The sequence below is a fragment of the Mixia osmundae genome, assembly GCF_000708205.1.
Source record: "Mixia osmundae IAM 14324 unplaced genomic scaffold scaffold_6, whole genome shotgun sequence".
Lineage (NCBI taxonomy): Eukaryota > Fungi > Basidiomycota > Mixiomycetes > Mixiales > Mixiaceae > Mixia > Mixia osmundae.
The window spans coordinates 194,113-211,037 of NW_014575558.1; the positions used below are offsets into that span (position 1 = coordinate 194,113).

General features: G+C 55.4%; 7 protein-coding genes across 7 annotated transcripts; 2 read left to right on the forward strand and 5 right to left on the reverse strand.

The window, feature by feature from the left end:
• Positions 1 to 34: 34 nt before the first annotated feature.
• Positions 35 to 2,072, reverse strand: L969DRAFT_99191 (uncharacterized protein; the record flags this gene model as incomplete). Its single annotated transcript, XM_014711805.1, has 2 exons — positions 2,023 to 2,072; positions 35 to 1,961 (listed from the first exon to the last, which is right to left on the reverse strand). The coding sequence occupies exon 2, from the start codon at positions 1,952 to 1,954 to the stop codon at positions 35 to 37; it is 1,920 nt and encodes a 639-aa protein (XP_014567291.1). The 5' UTR covers positions 1,955 to 1,961; positions 2,023 to 2,072.
• Positions 2,073 to 2,229: 157 nt separating this feature from the next.
• On the forward strand, positions 2,230 to 2,415 carry L969DRAFT_94883 (uncharacterized protein; the record flags this gene model as incomplete). The annotated part of the gene is made up of 1 exon (XM_014711806.1): positions 2,230 to 2,415. One exon carries the CDS (start codon positions 2,230 to 2,232, stop codon positions 2,413 to 2,415), a length of 186 nt encoding a protein of 61 aa, XP_014567292.1.
• Positions 2,244 to 4,668, reverse strand: L969DRAFT_24275 (uncharacterized protein). The gene is made up of 7 exons (XM_014711719.1): positions 4,395 to 4,668; positions 3,991 to 4,320; positions 3,453 to 3,938; positions 3,142 to 3,390; positions 3,041 to 3,094; positions 2,692 to 2,989; positions 2,244 to 2,640 (listed from the first exon to the last, which is right to left on the reverse strand). The coding sequence occupies exons 1-7, from the start codon at positions 4,572 to 4,574 to the stop codon at positions 2,444 to 2,446; spliced, it is 1,794 nt and encodes a 597-aa protein (XP_014567205.1). The 5' UTR covers positions 4,575 to 4,668; the 3' UTR covers positions 2,244 to 2,443.
• A 62-nt stretch (positions 4,669 to 4,730) lies between these two features.
• L969DRAFT_87919 (uncharacterized protein) lies at positions 4,731 to 8,458 on the reverse strand. Its single transcript, XM_014711807.1, has 12 exons — positions 7,817 to 8,458; positions 7,609 to 7,752; positions 7,318 to 7,550; positions 7,138 to 7,262; positions 6,936 to 7,084; positions 6,681 to 6,875; positions 6,366 to 6,628; positions 5,871 to 6,308; positions 5,596 to 5,809; positions 5,452 to 5,539; positions 5,031 to 5,401; positions 4,731 to 4,976 (listed from the first exon to the last, which is right to left on the reverse strand). The coding sequence occupies exons 1-12, from the start codon at positions 8,396 to 8,398 to the stop codon at positions 4,776 to 4,778; spliced, it is 3,003 nt and encodes a 1,000-aa protein (XP_014567293.1). The 5' UTR covers positions 8,399 to 8,458; the 3' UTR covers positions 4,731 to 4,775.
• A 90-nt stretch (positions 8,459 to 8,548) lies between these two features.
• L969DRAFT_94885 (uncharacterized protein) lies at positions 8,549 to 11,028 on the forward strand (the record flags this gene model as incomplete). The annotated part of the gene is made up of 6 exons (XM_014711808.1): positions 8,549 to 9,037; positions 9,098 to 9,877; positions 9,935 to 10,116; positions 10,168 to 10,687; positions 10,739 to 10,882; positions 10,936 to 11,028. 6 exons carry the CDS (start codon positions 8,549 to 8,551, stop codon positions 11,026 to 11,028), a joined length of 2,208 nt encoding a protein of 735 aa, XP_014567294.1.
• Positions 11,029 to 11,300: 272 nt separating this feature from the next.
• Positions 11,301 to 14,920, reverse strand: L969DRAFT_17769 (uncharacterized protein; the record flags this gene model as incomplete). The annotated part of the gene is made up of 4 exons (XM_014711680.1): positions 11,301 to 12,065; positions 12,114 to 12,213; positions 12,264 to 13,963; positions 14,015 to 14,920. 4 exons carry the CDS (start codon positions 14,918 to 14,920, stop codon positions 11,301 to 11,303), a joined length of 3,471 nt encoding a protein of 1,156 aa, XP_014567166.1.
• Positions 14,921 to 16,002: 1,082 nt separating this feature from the next.
• Positions 16,003 to 16,728, reverse strand: L969DRAFT_87923 (uncharacterized protein). The gene is made up of 3 exons (XM_014711809.1): positions 16,663 to 16,728; positions 16,269 to 16,380; positions 16,003 to 16,218 (listed from the first exon to the last, which is right to left on the reverse strand). The coding sequence occupies exons 1-3, from the start codon at positions 16,674 to 16,676 to the stop codon at positions 16,057 to 16,059; spliced, it is 288 nt and encodes a 95-aa protein (XP_014567295.1). The 5' UTR covers positions 16,677 to 16,728; the 3' UTR covers positions 16,003 to 16,056.
• Between the last annotated feature and the right edge of the window lie 197 nt (positions 16,729 to 16,925).

Consider the following 16,925-nt stretch of genomic DNA (forward strand, 5'->3'; position numbering starts at 1 on the left):
CCAACAGACAGAGAGCAGATGAGAGTGAAAGTGATCATACAATAGTCGTGTGGTGCACGGACAGATCGGCCCGTTGCTGTAAGCGCTTGTTCATCTCCGCCCATCGCAGCTCCATCGTAGACTTTCCAAGGGGCGCACTGTTTGTGGTCGATGCAAAGCCTGTAGCTGTAGCAGGCCTGGTCGGAGGCGCGAACGGAGAAGGTATTCCGCCCCCGAAACTGCTTGTGCGGCGATGATGCGCTTGCGGTAGATCGACCTCACTTGGCCTGGGCGGCAAAACAATCTCGTCGACTTCTGGCGGCAAATGAGTCGGTGTCAAGAGATGTGCCGGCAGCGTGACTTGCTGCAAGAGCTGTGATGCGTGGAATGATGCAGGTCGTGCTCGGGGACCCCGAGGCTTGCTTGCGCCCGCATCTGGAGCAGACGCTAGCCTAGAAGATACTTTTGGCTTGCTGTCGTAGGATGGCGACCTGGAGCCGCGCGAGGCGAGATGCGGAGGTAAGCCGAGTCCGATGGTCGAAGCCGACTGAAGACCGGCTTGAGGGGCAGAAAGCGACACCTCTGCGGGTGCAGTTTGCGTGCGCGTACGTGGCTTACTCGCGAGGAAAGCGAGCGGCACCTCGTCGTCCTCTGAAGGCTCCATAGAGGATTGTCTGGTGCGTGCATTGGGATACTGAAGCGACTGACTGCCAGGAGATCGATTGCGACTGGGCGGTCGCGGTGGCGGGATGACGATGTGTTTCCTTCTATGCCTTTCGACAGCTGCCTCGTCTAAGCTATCGCAGCTGGAACTTTCCGACATTGGCGTAATAGACTGATCAGAGAGATGCTCTTGCTCATCCTCTTCGGATACGCCATCAAACTCGCTCATCCTGGGCGAAGTAGGCTCGCGATAGACGAGAACAGGTCGATCCATCATCGGTCGTATGGGTTGAGGCGCCAGAAGAGCCGGAGGAGGTGTCGATATCGCTGGAGTAGACGCGGATCGCATCGCTTTGGGTTGGATAGGGAAAGCGTTAGCAAAAGCTTGAGCAGCCTCGCGCTCCTCTTCCGGCGACCGCAAAGGCGCCAGAGTGAACTTGTTCACACGCGGACTAGCGGTGTCAGCCATGTATGAGCCTGGTCTAGAAGTTGCTGGACTTGCGTTAAGCCTGTCATGCGAGCGTGGATGAGGATCTCCCGTGAGCACAGAGAGTGATGGCCGAGTCGTGCGAGCATCAGAAGGTCGTCTCGACCAGGAGGGTGGTTCTCCTTCCGCCCAGCCTTCGTGCAATGACGTGCTGGAGAAAGATCTCAGTGAGGAAGCAGATCGCATAGCTTGAGCAGAGCGGAAAGCTGCCACGGAGATTGTGGCAGGACTCGTCGGTACGGGAGTGGTGGGCCTGCTGGCCTGAGCTACGAAAGCAGGATGAGTGTTCTGATGATCAGGAGTCGCTTCTCCCTCGTTGACTCTAGCAATATTGCGGACTGACTTGACTGCAAAGCTCGACTCGCCCTTTCTGAGCGGCGGACGAGCTTGCGCAGACCTGTCCGACCCAGCAGAAGCTTGTCCGCTGCTTCGCCGTCTTCCGAAGCCAGGTATGCTAGATCTGAGTGTCGCACGTGAAGACGGCCGTGCGGGCAAGGTGACGACGTGATCATCGACAAGTGTGGTCATCGTCTCATCCGACAGCGCCGAGGATGGCTCGCTTTCAGTCGATGGGGCCGACTCAGACAGGCCAGCACTAGCACTGCGACTTGATGTCGGCTTGCGAAACAGGTTGCGCAGACCGTCGCTCAACCTCCTTGGCGATTGCCTTTCCGGTGCTGATCTGGTCGAGCTTGACAGCGCTTGGGCAAGCTTGGCATGCCCATTGCTGTAGTTGATCGGTGCTTCAGACTGATGTGCACTCAACTGACGATCATAAGCGACGGTGCTCGGCTTTCTGCTGGGTCTACCGAGTCCGAAAGGCATCGCTGAGCTGGGTGTGGCACAGTGATCTCGTCAGCCCAACGGACCAAGACGGAGTCATGCGTGCTGACCTGTGACGATGCTTGGGAACACTGAGTGAGATGCTATTGCTGCTTTGCCCGTCGGAGAGACCACGCCATGGACGGCTGATCAGGCACAGACTGCGCTTTCTTCGTCGAGATTCGTGCTTTTGATCCGATTAGCAAAATATCAGCGCGTCATTAAGGAAACTATTGACGGGATGGCACGCAACCCGGCTCATGACAGGACGACACACGATGAGCGGATGCAGCTCGGCAAAGAGGAAATGCAAAGAGACTGGTATAGGTGATGGTTGCAGACACAGTCATCGTCAAAACTCGTTCAATTTGGCTCTCTTCCATCTAACTTCTCTCTGTCTCTCTTTCGTTCTTGGTGTCCCACCCCTAGATGGGATCGAATCTCGAGCAGGAGCGGTATTTTGAGTTGTAGGCCATAGGGAAGGTGCGAGCCTTATTCGTCGGCAGCACCGGAAGAGCGTGTCTTCCTCTTTTGCGCGCCTTCGTCCTTGGCTTCTCTTGCCGTCGCTGTCGCGTCATCTGCCTTGTCACTCGCAGCCGCAACGACTTCATCCTTCTTGGCCGCTGCCTTATTTGCTGCCTTTTTGGTTTCTTCTTTGATCTTGGGCGAAGCAGCGAAGAGGCCGAAAACTACATCAAGAGTTCAGCACTGAGCTATGATCGCAGCGCAAGAGGACGTACTGATTGCCAGAACGCCAACAAATCCAGCGATCACGGCAGCAAAGGCAGCAGTGACATCGGGGTAAGTCTTGAGCGCGCCAATTGGATCCACGACAGCGAGGTCAATGAGCTTCTGGAACTTGACCTTGACGTGTCCGATCGGATCTTCGTAGATGCTCGGTACGTCCTGGTCAAACGGATCTGCAGCTGCAGGCTTGGGCTTGTCGACTTCCTCCGCTGCTGTCTCGACGGGCTTCTTGACGTGAAAAGTCTGCTTGGCGAAGAGCTCGGCGTCCTTTTCAGAATGTCCAATGTAGATCTGCAAATCATTGGATGAATCCTTGCTCTGAAGGCCCCGGACAGAACTCACGTTGTCAAACAGAATGTCTTCTTGCATTGTCCAGAGTTCGAATCCGATACCCCCCTGCACGCACGTCAGCTGCGAGGCGAGCAGCCAGAGGAGCGACCTACAATCTTGTTAAAGTTGGCAGGCGTCTTGTCCTCAAAGTAATCCGGGTTGGCGATCTTGCGAGGTGCCCAGATACCCTTGTAAAGTGGGTTGTCGATCATGGGCGCATACCACTTGCCCTTGTAGGCAGGGTTGGCAATCGTCGGTCGTCTCCATTCACCGCAACCCGCCACATCTGGGTCCTCGCACTTGGGGTTCGTGACGACAGGTGCGATCCAATCGCCGTCTTCCTCGTCGTCCCATTCCTCCGGCTGCGAAAAGGTACACAGCAGTGTTAGTAGGCATTTAGCGAGCAGGACCTAGCAAGATTTGCCTTCTCCGCGCTAGGATCGGGAATAGTCAGGGGCTCATCATCAAGCCAGGTGTCAGGCTTGGTGGCAGACTCGTCGGGAATGAACTCGAGCGCATCCTCGTCCCAGTCATCGGGCTTCGACGCATCGGGATCGACAATCTTGGCATCATCCACCCAATCGCTCGGCTTCTTGTCCTCGGGGTCAGAGATCTCCTTGGCCGGATTGACAGCAGGGTCAAAGTCCTCGAGCAAGCTGCCAGACTTTGCAAATTCGCCGTCAATCTTGATCTCGTACGTCTGATCGGGTCGGGTGATGAGCGTGTACAGCGTCGTGGTCTTGGTGATCCTTGGCTGGGGTGGGATCTTGAGATGCTTCTCCTCGAAGACGCCCGTGTTTGGGTTTTTGTGTCTGAAGATAAAGTGGACCTTGGATGTGCTGCCACACTTGTCAGGCCCGAACATGATCGTGTAAGGCGTCTTGTCAGAGTACTCCGCTTGTGCGATGCCCTACGCAAGCTCATCAGACACGCGATCACAGAGGGCAAGCCACGAGACGTACGGCATCCTCGAGCGTGAGGAGCTTCATGTAAGCGCCGCCACATTCGAGACCTTTTTCGAGCTTGACTTCGTACTGAACGACCAATGTCTTGCCTGCGGGATCTAGAGGTGCCTCAAACGTTGTCGAGATGGCATGATGGGCTGCCTTGGAGGCTACAACGAGACCCTTGTCGCCTTTTATGCCTGGGTAGACCTGAGGCTCGCGGTTGGTCCACTGACCGACGTACTGGAACGTCTCCGTGCCCGCTACTTTCTCTACGCTCGCAGCAGAGGGAGACCACCTCGAGAGGTCATCGAACTGTTCGACGAAGAAGCCTTTGACTGAGGAGGGCTGAGCACGAGAAGCCAAAGCGGTCGCCACGTCAGTCGAGTGCATAACGACGTCAAGCCCGAGCAACCACTGACCTGGTACGTCGGCTGCTCGATGACGGTCTGCTTGACCGTATCGGCTGCCGCCGCTGCGCCCTCGCTTGCTGCATCGACTGCATCTGACGCTGTCGACTTGACATCCTCTAGTACATCACCTCGTACTGAGCTCGTCGCCAAGGCGGCACCAAGCACCGCAATGCAGAGTGTCGTTCGCATGATCGACTATAGATCTATACGCAGCCGTTCCTGGACCTCCTCGACCCGCGCAATGCCGCGTCGTATCGCAAGTTGAGCTGCTCGGGCGTGAAGCGACAAAGTTCTGGCAAGGCGCGCGCCGCTCATTAGGGACAGCCACGTCGACACTACACTCAGCGCGTTGGAGCCAATCCACGATTGGGCGACTTGCATCTCGAGCAATCAGTACAACAGGTCCATAGCCTCATTACTCGCAGAGATGGCTTGGATCATGTCGGCCTCGAGATACTTGCTCACCCCGATGTCGTCGCCTAGACCTTTCCGCCGTCTCGTTTTGAGACAGAAGTCGCGCGCAAGATGAGGTGCGGGACTGGGCTCGAGCGGTCGCAACTTGATGGACTTGTCCGTCGGATCACCAGGTACCTGTCAGCTAGCATGCTTAGTACTGGTGAAGTGCCGACAGGGTTGCAGACTCACGATAGACCAATGGTCAAACTCTTGCTGGCAGAACGCTTGCCCATTCGTACTCGTACGAATATCAGTCTCGAGCCCGTTGGCATCGATGACGGGACACAGCGCGTGGACTGTATAGAGCGAAGAGCCGGGCTTGGGTATATCTCGCGTGACATGTCCTCTCCTTCGCGCGAGGACAGTGTAGACTGCCGAGACTGAATCTGCAGGACATTGGATCTCGACACGATAGACGGGCTCCTGCAGTCTCGGTGTGGCCATAAGGAATGACGAGTAGCACACACGGCGTGCTGTTGGAATAATCTGTCCGCCTCCACGGTGTATCGGCTCTGTCGCCAGCGTTGCATCGAGTAGCCTGAATTTGACATTTCGTATCGCTAGTATCTTTTGTCAGCTCACATCCCACGTCAGTACATGTGTTGCTCACGTTCGTCGCAAAGAGGACCTTCTCGTGTCCCCCACTGAAAACCTTGTTTGATAGAGTCGCGCACATTGAAGAGCAGCTTCTTATCCACCTGAAGCATCGTCGCAGCGTCAGCTCGAACAACGAGCTCTGAGGCTTGTAACGCACTTCTGAAGGCAATGTGTCGTCCATGAGAATGTTTGGACCTTGCTCATCAGGCCCGAAAGCCCATATCGAGCGCGAAGCGAGGAGATCCCAATTGAAATTTCCTTGAAAGAATTTACCAATCTCTTTACCAGGCATTTTCATTGTCACTTTGCGGTGTTCTATCGCTTCGGCGATGCCTTTTTCCATCGGCTCGGCAATCATCGTCAGCTTATTCCTGTGCACAGCCACGGCCGACACGGTTAGCCAAGATGACGACTGAAGCAGCCGAACCGCACTTCTTATTCGGCGTATCGGCATAGCATTTGAGTGCAGAGGTATCCACGACGGTCTCGCAGAATCGCACGACCGGATCCGATATCTTGATCTCTATGCCGGCAAACATGATTCGAAGATCGTGCATGACGCAATCGAGGTAGAGCTCGCCTGTGCCCAGTATGATATGTTCACCTGACTCTTCTACGCGCGTTTCTACGAGCGGATAGGTCTTGTTGATTTTGCGCAGGCCTTCGAGCATTTTTGGTAGCTCGGACGGATGCACTGGCTCAACGGCAACTTTGAGAACGGATTGGGTCATGTGCCGTATCGGTCTAAAGATATAGAGATCTTCCTGGATGTCGGCATCGACGATAGTCGCTGTTTTGCTGATCGAGGCATCCACACCGCCGAGCAAGACAAAGTTGCCCGCTTGCATCCCGTCTGTTTCTATGGAGTATCTGCGGCCGAGCCAAGGCTCAGCTTCGCAGGAAAGTCCGAGAAAGATGACGCCCTACCTAGCTTGCGAAACCCAGACGTTCTCGATGGTGGCCAGTCGTGAGTCTTCGTCGTCATCGAGCGTGTAGCCTTCTCCCAACACTCTCACACGTTGCCCTCGCGAAACCGTGCCACTGAGCACCCGCCCAAAGGCATGAAATTGCTCTGCGTCCTCGGACGGGATGAGCTTGACAATCTGGACGATCAGTGGACCGTCTGGATCGCAAGAGAGCATTGACTGCGCCAGTCGACCTTCGAGTGGACCGGTATACGTATCGGACGTCTGTTCGCTACACAGTCAAGATGCGCCAGGCACATACTACAAGCAGGCGGACCTTTCGTGCAGCGGCAGAAGCAGGATCGGGTACGTGTTGGACGATCATGTCGATAAGGCCAGAAGCAGGACCGAAGAAGGCATTGAGAACGAGCTTGAGGAGCGGCCTGACATCCATCTTGTAAAGCGCAGGCTTGAGTGTGATGCCTAAGTTGTACAGTGTATCTCGTAGCTTGTCCGTATCTGAGCTCAATACCTGGCAATGACAAAAAGCTCAGCTTCAAAGCTAGCAGCTAATGATATCGAATGAGCGTACCTGAGTATAGAGCTTGTACAGAGGCTCGAGTATGAAGTGGACGAAAGCACGATCGCCGTCTTGAGATCGCTTGCTGAATTTGCGAGTCTGGCGAGAGTAGTAGATATTGCCCCAAAGTCGCTCTGCGAATGAGTCGAGATCCATACCGCCTGGCAACAAGGTCATCAGTACAGGGCTGAAAACGTGACCATGCGCGACGGACCATAGGTATCGGCGTACATCTTTGCGAACGACCGAAGGGTGAAGCACCAGCCCATGGAGGTCGACGCAAAGGCGACGTTACCCTTTTCCGGACTGACTCGTAGCTCCGGACTGGGATCGATGGCACTATGGCGAGACAGCCATAAGCACGAAGGCATGGCAAGACAGAGTCAAGGCAGACCTTATGAGCGTATTAACTTCTTCGATGGTATGCTTGAGCTTGTAGTAAGCATCAGCTGGCGGTAGACGGAGTTCGAGCACGAGTCGATCGACTTTGTTGATGACGAGGGTGATGGGTATCCGTTCTGCAATGAGATGACGAATGATCGTCTCTGTGTTGGCGAGTGCACCCTCGACTGCATCGACGACGAGCAGAGCGCCGTCGCATACTCTGGCAGCCACCGCCACCTCGTCCTGCGCGATCCACGATTCTGTTCAGTCACTGGATGGACTAGCAGCACGGCGGACTCGCCTGGAAATTGACATGGCCGGGTGTGTCGATGAGGTTGAGCAGATAGGATTTGCCTTTTGAAGTAGGAAGTACAAGAGAGATCGGGGTCGAGGTGAGGGAGATCTTGCGAGATTGTTCGAGCATATGCGCATCTGTATAGCGGATCTGTCCGAGCAGATCAAAAGCTCAGCTGTTCTGCCCGGTGGGAACAGCACACGACGCGACTGACGGGCTTGTCGGTGTCCCAGTCGAGTACGTGAGTCTCGTGAACGAGCATGTCGAGCAAACTCGTCTTGCCGTGATGGAGATGACCGACGACGGCGACGTTCCTGATGAGTTCGGGGTAAGTGGAAAGGTCGAGCAAGAAGTCTTTGTCGAATCTCGTCTCTGGCTGCTGTTGCTGTTGCTTGTCGGCCGACTGAGAGGCCAGCCTGGCGGTCTTCTGCTGGTGGAGCACTCTGAACTTCTTCTTGACGATGGGCGCAATGATGGGCTCAGTGAGCGGCTGAGCATCTTCCTCCTGCACCATCGTCTCTACATCCTCGCCGTACAGCTCCTGCGCGGTGGAGTAGTACTTCTTCTCTTCGTGCAAGATGATCGCATTCGAGGGTGCCGATCGCTCAACAGGTCCACCGTCCGGTGACGCTTCTCGCATGGCAAGGTCTTCATCCGCTCCATCCTCATCAGACAAGTAAGCTGCTCCTCCTGGAGCTCCTGCTGTCCGGCTGCCAGACTGCGCGAGCTCATCGTCGCTCTCTGAGCCTGACAGATCGGCACCAATGTAGTTGCCGAACTCGTCGTAGTCGTCCATTGCGGGCCTGCTGAGCTGAAGGGAAGGGACTTCACTCCGCTCGAGCTGTTCGACAGTTTTGCTGTCCCAGGCAGAGCAGTAAATGTCACGCTGACCTTCCACGACAGCAGCAAGCTTCAGCAGCGTCGCCGGCAGCTCGAAGGCGTCAAGATGAACGGCTACGGAGGCTACAACGCAGCCGCAGGACCGAGCTCGATGGCTCAATACGGCCAGCCCGCACCACAACAGCACGCTTACCCCGGCCAGGCAGGCTTACCTCTGCTTCCACAGCTTGCCCAGGCTCACTCGCCCTCTTTCCCCCTGTCCACCCAGCCCGCCAACCTGTCTTACCCGCAGCCTGGCATGGTACCTCCACCTGGACTGCCACAACATCCCTATGGCTATCCTACCCCGCACCAACAGCACCAGCCGCCGCCGCGTCAACACGCAGGACTCGGCTACGGATCGCCTGCACAATCTCAGCCGCAAAGACCGTCGGACAATCTGCCCATGCACCCGGCCATCGCCGCTGCAAAAGCTGCCCAGTCCGCCAATCCTTCCGGACTGGACCCGCGCACTTGGCTCGGTGACAAGTTCTCACTGTACATTGGCTCGATAGCAGACGGCATCTCTGACTCTACCCTCGAGCATATCCTCAATGTCCGTGACAAACACGATGTGTATGCTGATGTCTGACTTAAACGCGGTGTGTTTGGACAGGCTGCAGGACCACTGTTACAGCTCAGACGAATCAAAGATCCATCGGGCAAGCCCAAGGCGTTTGGCTTTGCAGACTACATCGACCTGTCATCCGTCTTGCGCGCCCTTGCCCTCTTCACTGGCCTGAAGCTCTCAGGCAAAGGCGGCAACGGTGAGACGAAAGCGCTCATGCTCAAAGCAGACACCAATCTACGCGCCAAATTAGACAAGTACGAGGCCGATCTCAAGGCTCAAAAGAAGCAAGAGCTCGAGCACGACAACCTGGAGCGAGCGAGGGATGCGCTCAAACATGTACTGGATCGCTTGAAGGAGGCGGGTGCTCAAGGCGGGCTGCAGTCGACAGATGGATCGGGAGACATAGACCACGCTGCACGACAGGAAGCAGAGAAGCTCCGTCTGCATAATCACCTCCGTGATTTAGGTCCTGATGATCTCCCCGAAGAGTCCAGACAAGTCATCACGAGCGAGATTGCCTTCTTCCGTCAGAGAGCGGCCAAGAAGGAATTCGATCAGAAAACGGCAGAGATCAAGAAATTCACGGCTGCTTCTGCTGCGCCATCCCCCAACGTGCTCAATAGCGGTCGACCGGCTGCGCACGACTCGCCTCGATCTGACGGCAGGAGGGACTCGCCTCTGCCGTATGACAGACGAGATACGCCGAAAGATCCCCAATCGCTAAGCGACAAACCCGTCGCTTTCACGAGCGGCTTGTCAGACGAGGATCAGGAGCGTATGCGTATCGAAGATGATCGAAGAGAAGCAGCAGCAGCATACCGTCAGGCAAGTCCCCGAGCCTCTGCATGGTCATACACACGCTGACGAGGTCTCAATCTCCAGCGCGAAGCCAGATGGACAATGCATGAGCGCAACAGAGAGGCAGCACTTGCAAAGGAGAAACAACGCGAACGGCAAGCTATCCTTGACCAGGACCGCGAACATGCTCATATGCGCGATCGCCTCGCCCACTTTGATGACGATCAGGAGTCAGCCAAGGGCAGAGAGCTCTTTCTCACCGACAGGTATGTCATAGATTGCTATGCCGCATAGTTCCATCTGACCAGCTTGCACAGAGTTCATTGGCGTAAACTGAGAAGCGATATGCGAGCGCGAGAGCGAGAGCTCGATGAGAGGGACGCTCGAGCCGAAGCGGAACAGCTCGAGGCAGTCAAGCGCGATTCAGAGGATTTCCTGAACAAGCAGGCCGAGATGTTCAACAGAATGACAGCAGGTGCGCCCGAAGACTCCGGACCTATAAAGCTCAACTTTGCCGGTCCTACCAAACCGGACCCTAACGCAATGGAGATCGATACTCCCCAAACGAAGGCGCCGACCAAGCCCAAAGAATCTGCATCTGTCCCCCGACTAGCCGCGCCAGCCGTTTTTGACGATGACGATGATGCGACTGCAAAAAAGAAGCGATCTCTCATTCCGCTCGACTACAGCGAGATTGAAGAAGCAGAGACACGCGGCATGTCTGAAACTCAGAAGAAAGCCTGGCGAACCGAGAAACTCAAGCACATTGTGAGCACAATACCTGTCGAGAAAGAACCTCTCTTTGCGATGCCGATCAAGTGGTCCTATGTCGACTCGGTTCGTTCTTGTCTGCTTGGTGTCTCCACTCGCGCTGATATAGAAGAACAGGCATTCGTGGAGAAGCTGGGAGCATTTGTCATTCGCAAGACTGTTGAGTACCTCGGTGTCGAGGATGATGATCTCGTTTCGGCCGTCGTCGAGCACGTGAAAGCTCACAAGGCTGCACAGGCGCTCACAGACGAATTCGAGGACGTGCGTTCCCACAAGCCGCTTCTCTGCAGCAAAGAGCTGACGTTCAGATGCAGATCCTGGGAGAAGAAGCAGCAGAATTCGTGATGAAAATCTATCGATGGATCATCCTGGAGACGCTCGCACGCGAAGCTAAGATTGCCATCTGAGCGTCTTGCTCTTGCCCGACTGCAACAGCTGATACTTGACCTCTGGGTCTAGCTCGATATCCGGCTACTCAGAATGGCAGCCGGCCTCACGCTCACAGGCGAACGGCAACGGGTGAGTGCCCATTTCTGTCGTTCTGAGCGATTCAGTTCCGCGTAATGCATGCCAATTGAGCGTAGCTGCCAGGAAGGATGATCATGACATTGTCTTTCGACGTACAACAAGCTTGTACACACAACTCTCGCGTCCATTAAGCTACGGGTATCCGCCGTCTCTAGTTCTTGATGCAAGCTTCCTCGTTCTCGCTGAGCGCAGTACTCGATCTGCCCCCGCTTGACAGAGTCCGCAGACTCTGAGGAGCAGATCGACGCTCAGTCGAATTGATCGACCGTTGATCCCGAAGGGCAAAGTCTGGGATCCGACGGGTGACCTTGCCTTCGCTCTTGGATCTCGTGCCTTTTGGTCGTAAACCGAGGAATCTGGAGGTATGCTTCGATTTGATGCTCGACGTTGGTGTTTCATCTTGCGATGGCAATTGGGTCGAATCAAGCTGATGAATGAACTTCGAAGCTTTGCGTTTGATTTCTTTTGCTGATGTGCCTTTTGCGCGCAGACGATAGCGATCCACGAGACCCATCGATTTGCTGTGCTTTGCATTGGCGTTCATGCCATCCTTACCAGGATTCTCTATTATATCCCAGTCTTCTTCGCCTGCGGATGAGGATGCGCCGCGACTCGTACTTGGCCGCGTTGAAGCAGACACCACGGGAGCTTTCGATTTGAGCGTCGCCCCTGCCTCGCTCGACGCTAATGCCTGCTCCACTGAAGTCGGTTGCGTAGACTGTGAGCTCGAAGAAGACGGCGCTGTCGCATCTGGCTCGCTCGCCGTGAGCTTAGCGTAAGCAGAGTCATCTCTCGTCCTGGCATCTTGCGGAGCCTCAATACTGACTGACTCGGCTATCGAATCCGAGTCGAGGAAGGATGGTGCAGCGCGATATGAGTATCCGTCGAAAGCGTCAGAGGCAGTTTCCATAATGGACTGACTGTCGCCGTCAGCGATCGGTTTGTTCGACACTGATGTTCGAACTGTTGCCTCTTGACTTGTGAACATCTCGTCGAAATTGCTGATATCAGTGGCATTCTTGACCGTCGGCGTATAGGGCGGAATGTAGCGCTTGAGCGCAACACTGTATTCGGCCTAGTCAGCAAAGCTAGTGACAAGCTTGTGCGTGCTCACCAGGACCAATCGATCATGCTAAAGTAAGCGTGTTTCCGGATCCTGCCATCACTCATGCGAAGCAGAGGATCCTTCTGTAGCAGACCGCGCAGCAGGCTGCGGGTATCGACATCCATTGGCCTGCCTTCTTCCGGAAAGCGGAGCTCCTCGTGCAGAACTCGTTTGTACATGGCAGCATGATCGTCGCTGGCAAAGGGCGTCGTGCCGACGAGCATTTCGAACAGCATCGTGCCAAACGACCACCAATCGGTCTCGTACGAATAAGGCACGCCGATGAGAACCTCGGGCGCCAGATACTCTGCAGTCCCACAGAAAGTTGAAGTCGTCTGCCGATGGAGGGGCAAGCCCTCTGTCTTTTCTGCAGGCGAATCGAATTGCTTGCTGAGCCCGAAGTCGGTGAGCACGCAATGACCATCGGCAGCGATCAGGATGTTCTCTGGCTTGAGGTCACGGTAAATTACGCCCGCAGCGTGTAGGCCTTCGAGGCCGTAGGCGATCTCGCAAGCGTAGAAACGACTGCGGTCGCGGCCGAGTCGACCCCAGCGCGCAAGCTGCGTCGCAAGATCACCACCGGGATGAAAGTCCATGATCAGGTAGAGATTCTCCTTGTCGTGGAAGGACCACCACAGCTTGACGATGAACGGATTGTCATGATGATCGGCCACGTTGCGCAAGACGCGTTGTTCTGTGAGGGTGTGATTGAGCTCTCGCTGCGCTAGAACGTGATGTTTCGGTATTGCTTTCATAGCGTAGACAGCATCTGTCCTCTTTTTCCGCACGAGCATGACCTTGCCGGCGCAGCCTTTGCCGAGAACGCGAATAATATCGAAATCGTCTACGTTGGCTTTGCGTTCTTTGCGCGGGGCAGACGGTGTGGGCTCAACGGGCGTGTCATTTGACGCCGGCTCAGGCGAAGGGAACGGCTGCATATTTTGTGCGTCTTCGAGGTTCATTCTCTTGACTTCCTGAGAAAGCTCTATGGCGTCCTCTGGCGCAATGACAGAATCCGCAAGTCGACCGGAATCGTCCGCTTGATCATCATCGGACGTGTCCTCCATCTGAGACGGTGACAGGACCTCACTCGCTGTCGCTGGCTCTGCCTCTGACTTGAGCACCACTGGCGCAGGTAAGTCGGCTAGATCTGAGGAGCGAGCTGACTTGGCGCGATCGCCAGATTTAGAGCGCGGCGAGACGGGCGATTTGCTATCATCTTCGCTGCGAGCTGTGCGCAGAGTGAGATGTTTTGCCAAGTCGCTCCGCATGCGCTTGATGCCTTTCTCTTTACGCTTGGTGATGATGTCTTCACTTTGAGGCGCAAAGAACGATTTCCATGCGGCATGTCTTGCCACTGCTTCGTGCGAAGCCAGATCAGTGAGATACATGCTCAGGGCGGACATGTGGACGGCTGAGTAGACAATAGCTCGAGCTTGCTCGTCAGATGGCAGACTGACATCTTTCAGCGAAGCCTCTGATGCGATGGCGGAGAGCTGCTTTGCGATCGGATCGTCAGACTCGATGATTCGCGAGGATTGACGCCTGCCCTTCTTGGACAATGAGCGATTGAAGACGTCAAAGACGTTTTTCTTGGATCTCCCTTGGGGTGTTGTTGGCACAGGCGTCTCGCGAGCCTCATTGCTGAGATCAAGCAGCAAAATGGAGGGCCGAGCCGCTGTGACGATCTCTGGCAGATCCTCTCGTAGCTGTGCCTCGATTGTCAACTTACAGTCTCATGCATCACAACGCCGACGCACCTGCGAGTCTAAATCAAGCAGACTTTGCCACTTGCGAGCAAAGGTGCCGGTCGTCGTAGAGGTGAGCACGTGGATCGCAAAGTCGACTTTCTCGGCATCAGAATCGCGCGGCTCCGCTGTTCTGCCAATGGCAAGGCTGAGCCGACTCTTCTTGCCCTCCGAAGGCGAGTTGGATGAGCTCGCTGTTGCTTTAGAGGAGGTAGCGATCTGATATGGCTGCACCGAAATGATCCAAGGCGTTTCCTTGTGGACCGATTTGACACTTCGCGCAGGCGCAACAGAGCTATCGAATGATTTCTTAGAAGGCTCCGCACCTGCAGATAGACTCGGGTCCTTCGGAAGGGGAGAGGACGATGGACCGGCCTCTCTGCTCGCCTCTGCCCGTGCAGCGCGCTCGAACAAGGTAGACTTTGACTTTCTGATCATGCTGAGACGAGACCTTGTTGACCAGACAGACGATTTGTTGGCTGCTACCAGTGGTGAGCTGGGCGTGTCTGGGATCTCTCCGATAGTAGTCGGACTGGCGCACTGGACCTCATCAGTGCGCACGTCGACGAGAGACGGTGATGACATGTGAGTCTGGTTGACAGTCTCGTCGACTGGCATGATCCGGGGAGTTTTCAGTGGTCTGAAGCTGGGTATGATCTTACTCTCGGCAGACAGTCGACTGTCAACTGATTGCTTGCCTTCGAGTGACTGTTTGGCTCTGGCTTGGCTGGTGGGTGAAGCGACGAGAAGCGATCTGAGCGATCTTGACGACGAATGATGCTTCAAGCCGGTCAACACAAAGGTATGTGGTCTCGCAGGCGGCAAAGGGGCTTCCAGTGGTAAGCCTTCCGCGGTCTCGAAGAAGACCGCCAGGTGGGGACTTGACTTGTGTCGCCTGTGAGCGACTTTGCGAAACATGATGCAACGGCAGCGAGCGTGCGTGTGTCACGTAGGCAGGCCAAATAGAGTACCAAACGTGCCAAATCGTGCGTACGGGGTCGCGAGCGAGGTGCAAGTGGGACGGTGAGCGACAGGATGGCCAAAGCGGTAGCGTGAAAGGCGAACGAGAGAAAGCGAGAGCGCAAACGCATCAGCACGGGTGCACGAGATCAGCTGAGGAAGGCAGACTTGCAGTACGAGCAAGTGATCGAGAGAAGAAGGCGCAGGCCTGTCGCTGCTTCCTCTCGAGCACAGACACTCCGCTTTTGAGCGCGGCAAGCAAAGGACGGAGCGTTCAGCAGGCTCGTGCGCTGATTGTCTGGCCGCAGCTCGGTCTTGGCTATTCGTCGAGCGATGGTCTGACGTCTAGTGTACACTGAGCAGTAGAGCTCGGGCAAGTCTGTCGCAGCCAAGAGTCGTACGGCTCGAATGGGGCTCAAGGGGCTTGTCAATCGTCAAGGTCGTGCCGAGCTTGTCACAGACACCAGCAGCTGCAGCTCCAACATGTTTGTCTTGCCAACACGGCCTTCAAGCCTCGCCTCACCTCTCCTCTCGCCCTCTGTCGCTCCTACGAGTCAGATCGGACAGGTCACGGCACTTGTTTTTGGCGACGACCAGCACTCTGGGGCACACCCGCTACCGCCAGCTGGCCGCCTACGTGTACACGCAATGCCGATCTTGCCGATCTCTCACTTTGTCTCTAATACGTCCGATAGATCTCCATGCTCGGCCTATCAATGTCCAATATGCGTATCTCTCATCAGCCTTTCAGGCAGTCTCACGTCCTCGAGAACAGTGAGAGTATAAGTTCATTGTCTCCAGAGAAAACATACGGATACTATTGCTGCCCGAAGACCTTTGACTCTTCACAAATACCAGGCGTCGGTCGAATGAAGGAGACTTGTGCCCGAGGGCTCGCTAGATCATGGCTCATATGGACGGCAACTGTGAGATGCCCATCGAATCCGTCTCATCGTCTACGAAGAGCCCTTGTCGAAAGAGGGCAAGTGTCGCAGATGCACTCGTCTCCGATCGCATCATGGCTCACTCCCATCTTTGATAGCCGTTCTACGTCTAGACACATCGGGCCTTCAGTGAGCAGCGCTCCTGCTATACTATGGCAGGTCTGTTGTACTTTCGCAGACGAAGCCTGTCAATGCGGGTTCTACGTGCACGAATGATTGCAACGATACGGAACCGTCCAAGAAAGCTTTGTATGAAGCCGAGATTTGTTCGATAAACCTCTGTCTATCGAACTTTTGATGTGTCAGATCCCCCTGCAGACATTGTGTCAGGACCGATATGTGCACACATTTCTGTTTCTCACCTCGAAGATGTAAATACGATCGCGGTATCGTTCAATCACTTCGTAATTGCGTTGCAGATTCGGCGCACGGCTAGTGTAGGCGCAGCTCGTCCGAGCTGGACAGGTCACGGGACTGAAGACACGCGCACCAGCCGAGAGTCAGTGACCGCGCTGCGATCATCGTGACTGAAGAAGGCATCCTTCGCTGACGGGTGCTAATTGACTGAGAGAAGCAAGGTGTGGTCAGAGAAGCGAAGGGTTGAGGCGTGTCAGGATGAATGTCAAGAGAGAAAGAGAGAGGGCGGAAGTGTGTTCGTTGCGTAGCATGATCCCGGCGCGCAGATAGACGGCCAGGCGAGACTTTGATACGGAGTGGCAGACTCGCTCAGTGGACGAGCTATGGCTTCGTACGTACCACTCAAAGTACATGACTGATCTTCCGACCAGTCCGTTAACGAATCGCAATCTGAAGCAATCACACTTGAAACCTCGCATTGGACGAGGCCGAGGCAAAGTGTACATCAACAATCGCCTCTTCATCTTGCAAAGCCCAATGAGAGCTTGAGCCCGGAGGAAGCCTTGCAAGCTCTTTGAGATGGAGGCCGAGCGCGAGGGAAGAGCAGCTTGCGCGTGTTTGCCAACGACCGGTGATCTGTCATGTTGCTCATCCCGTCACTC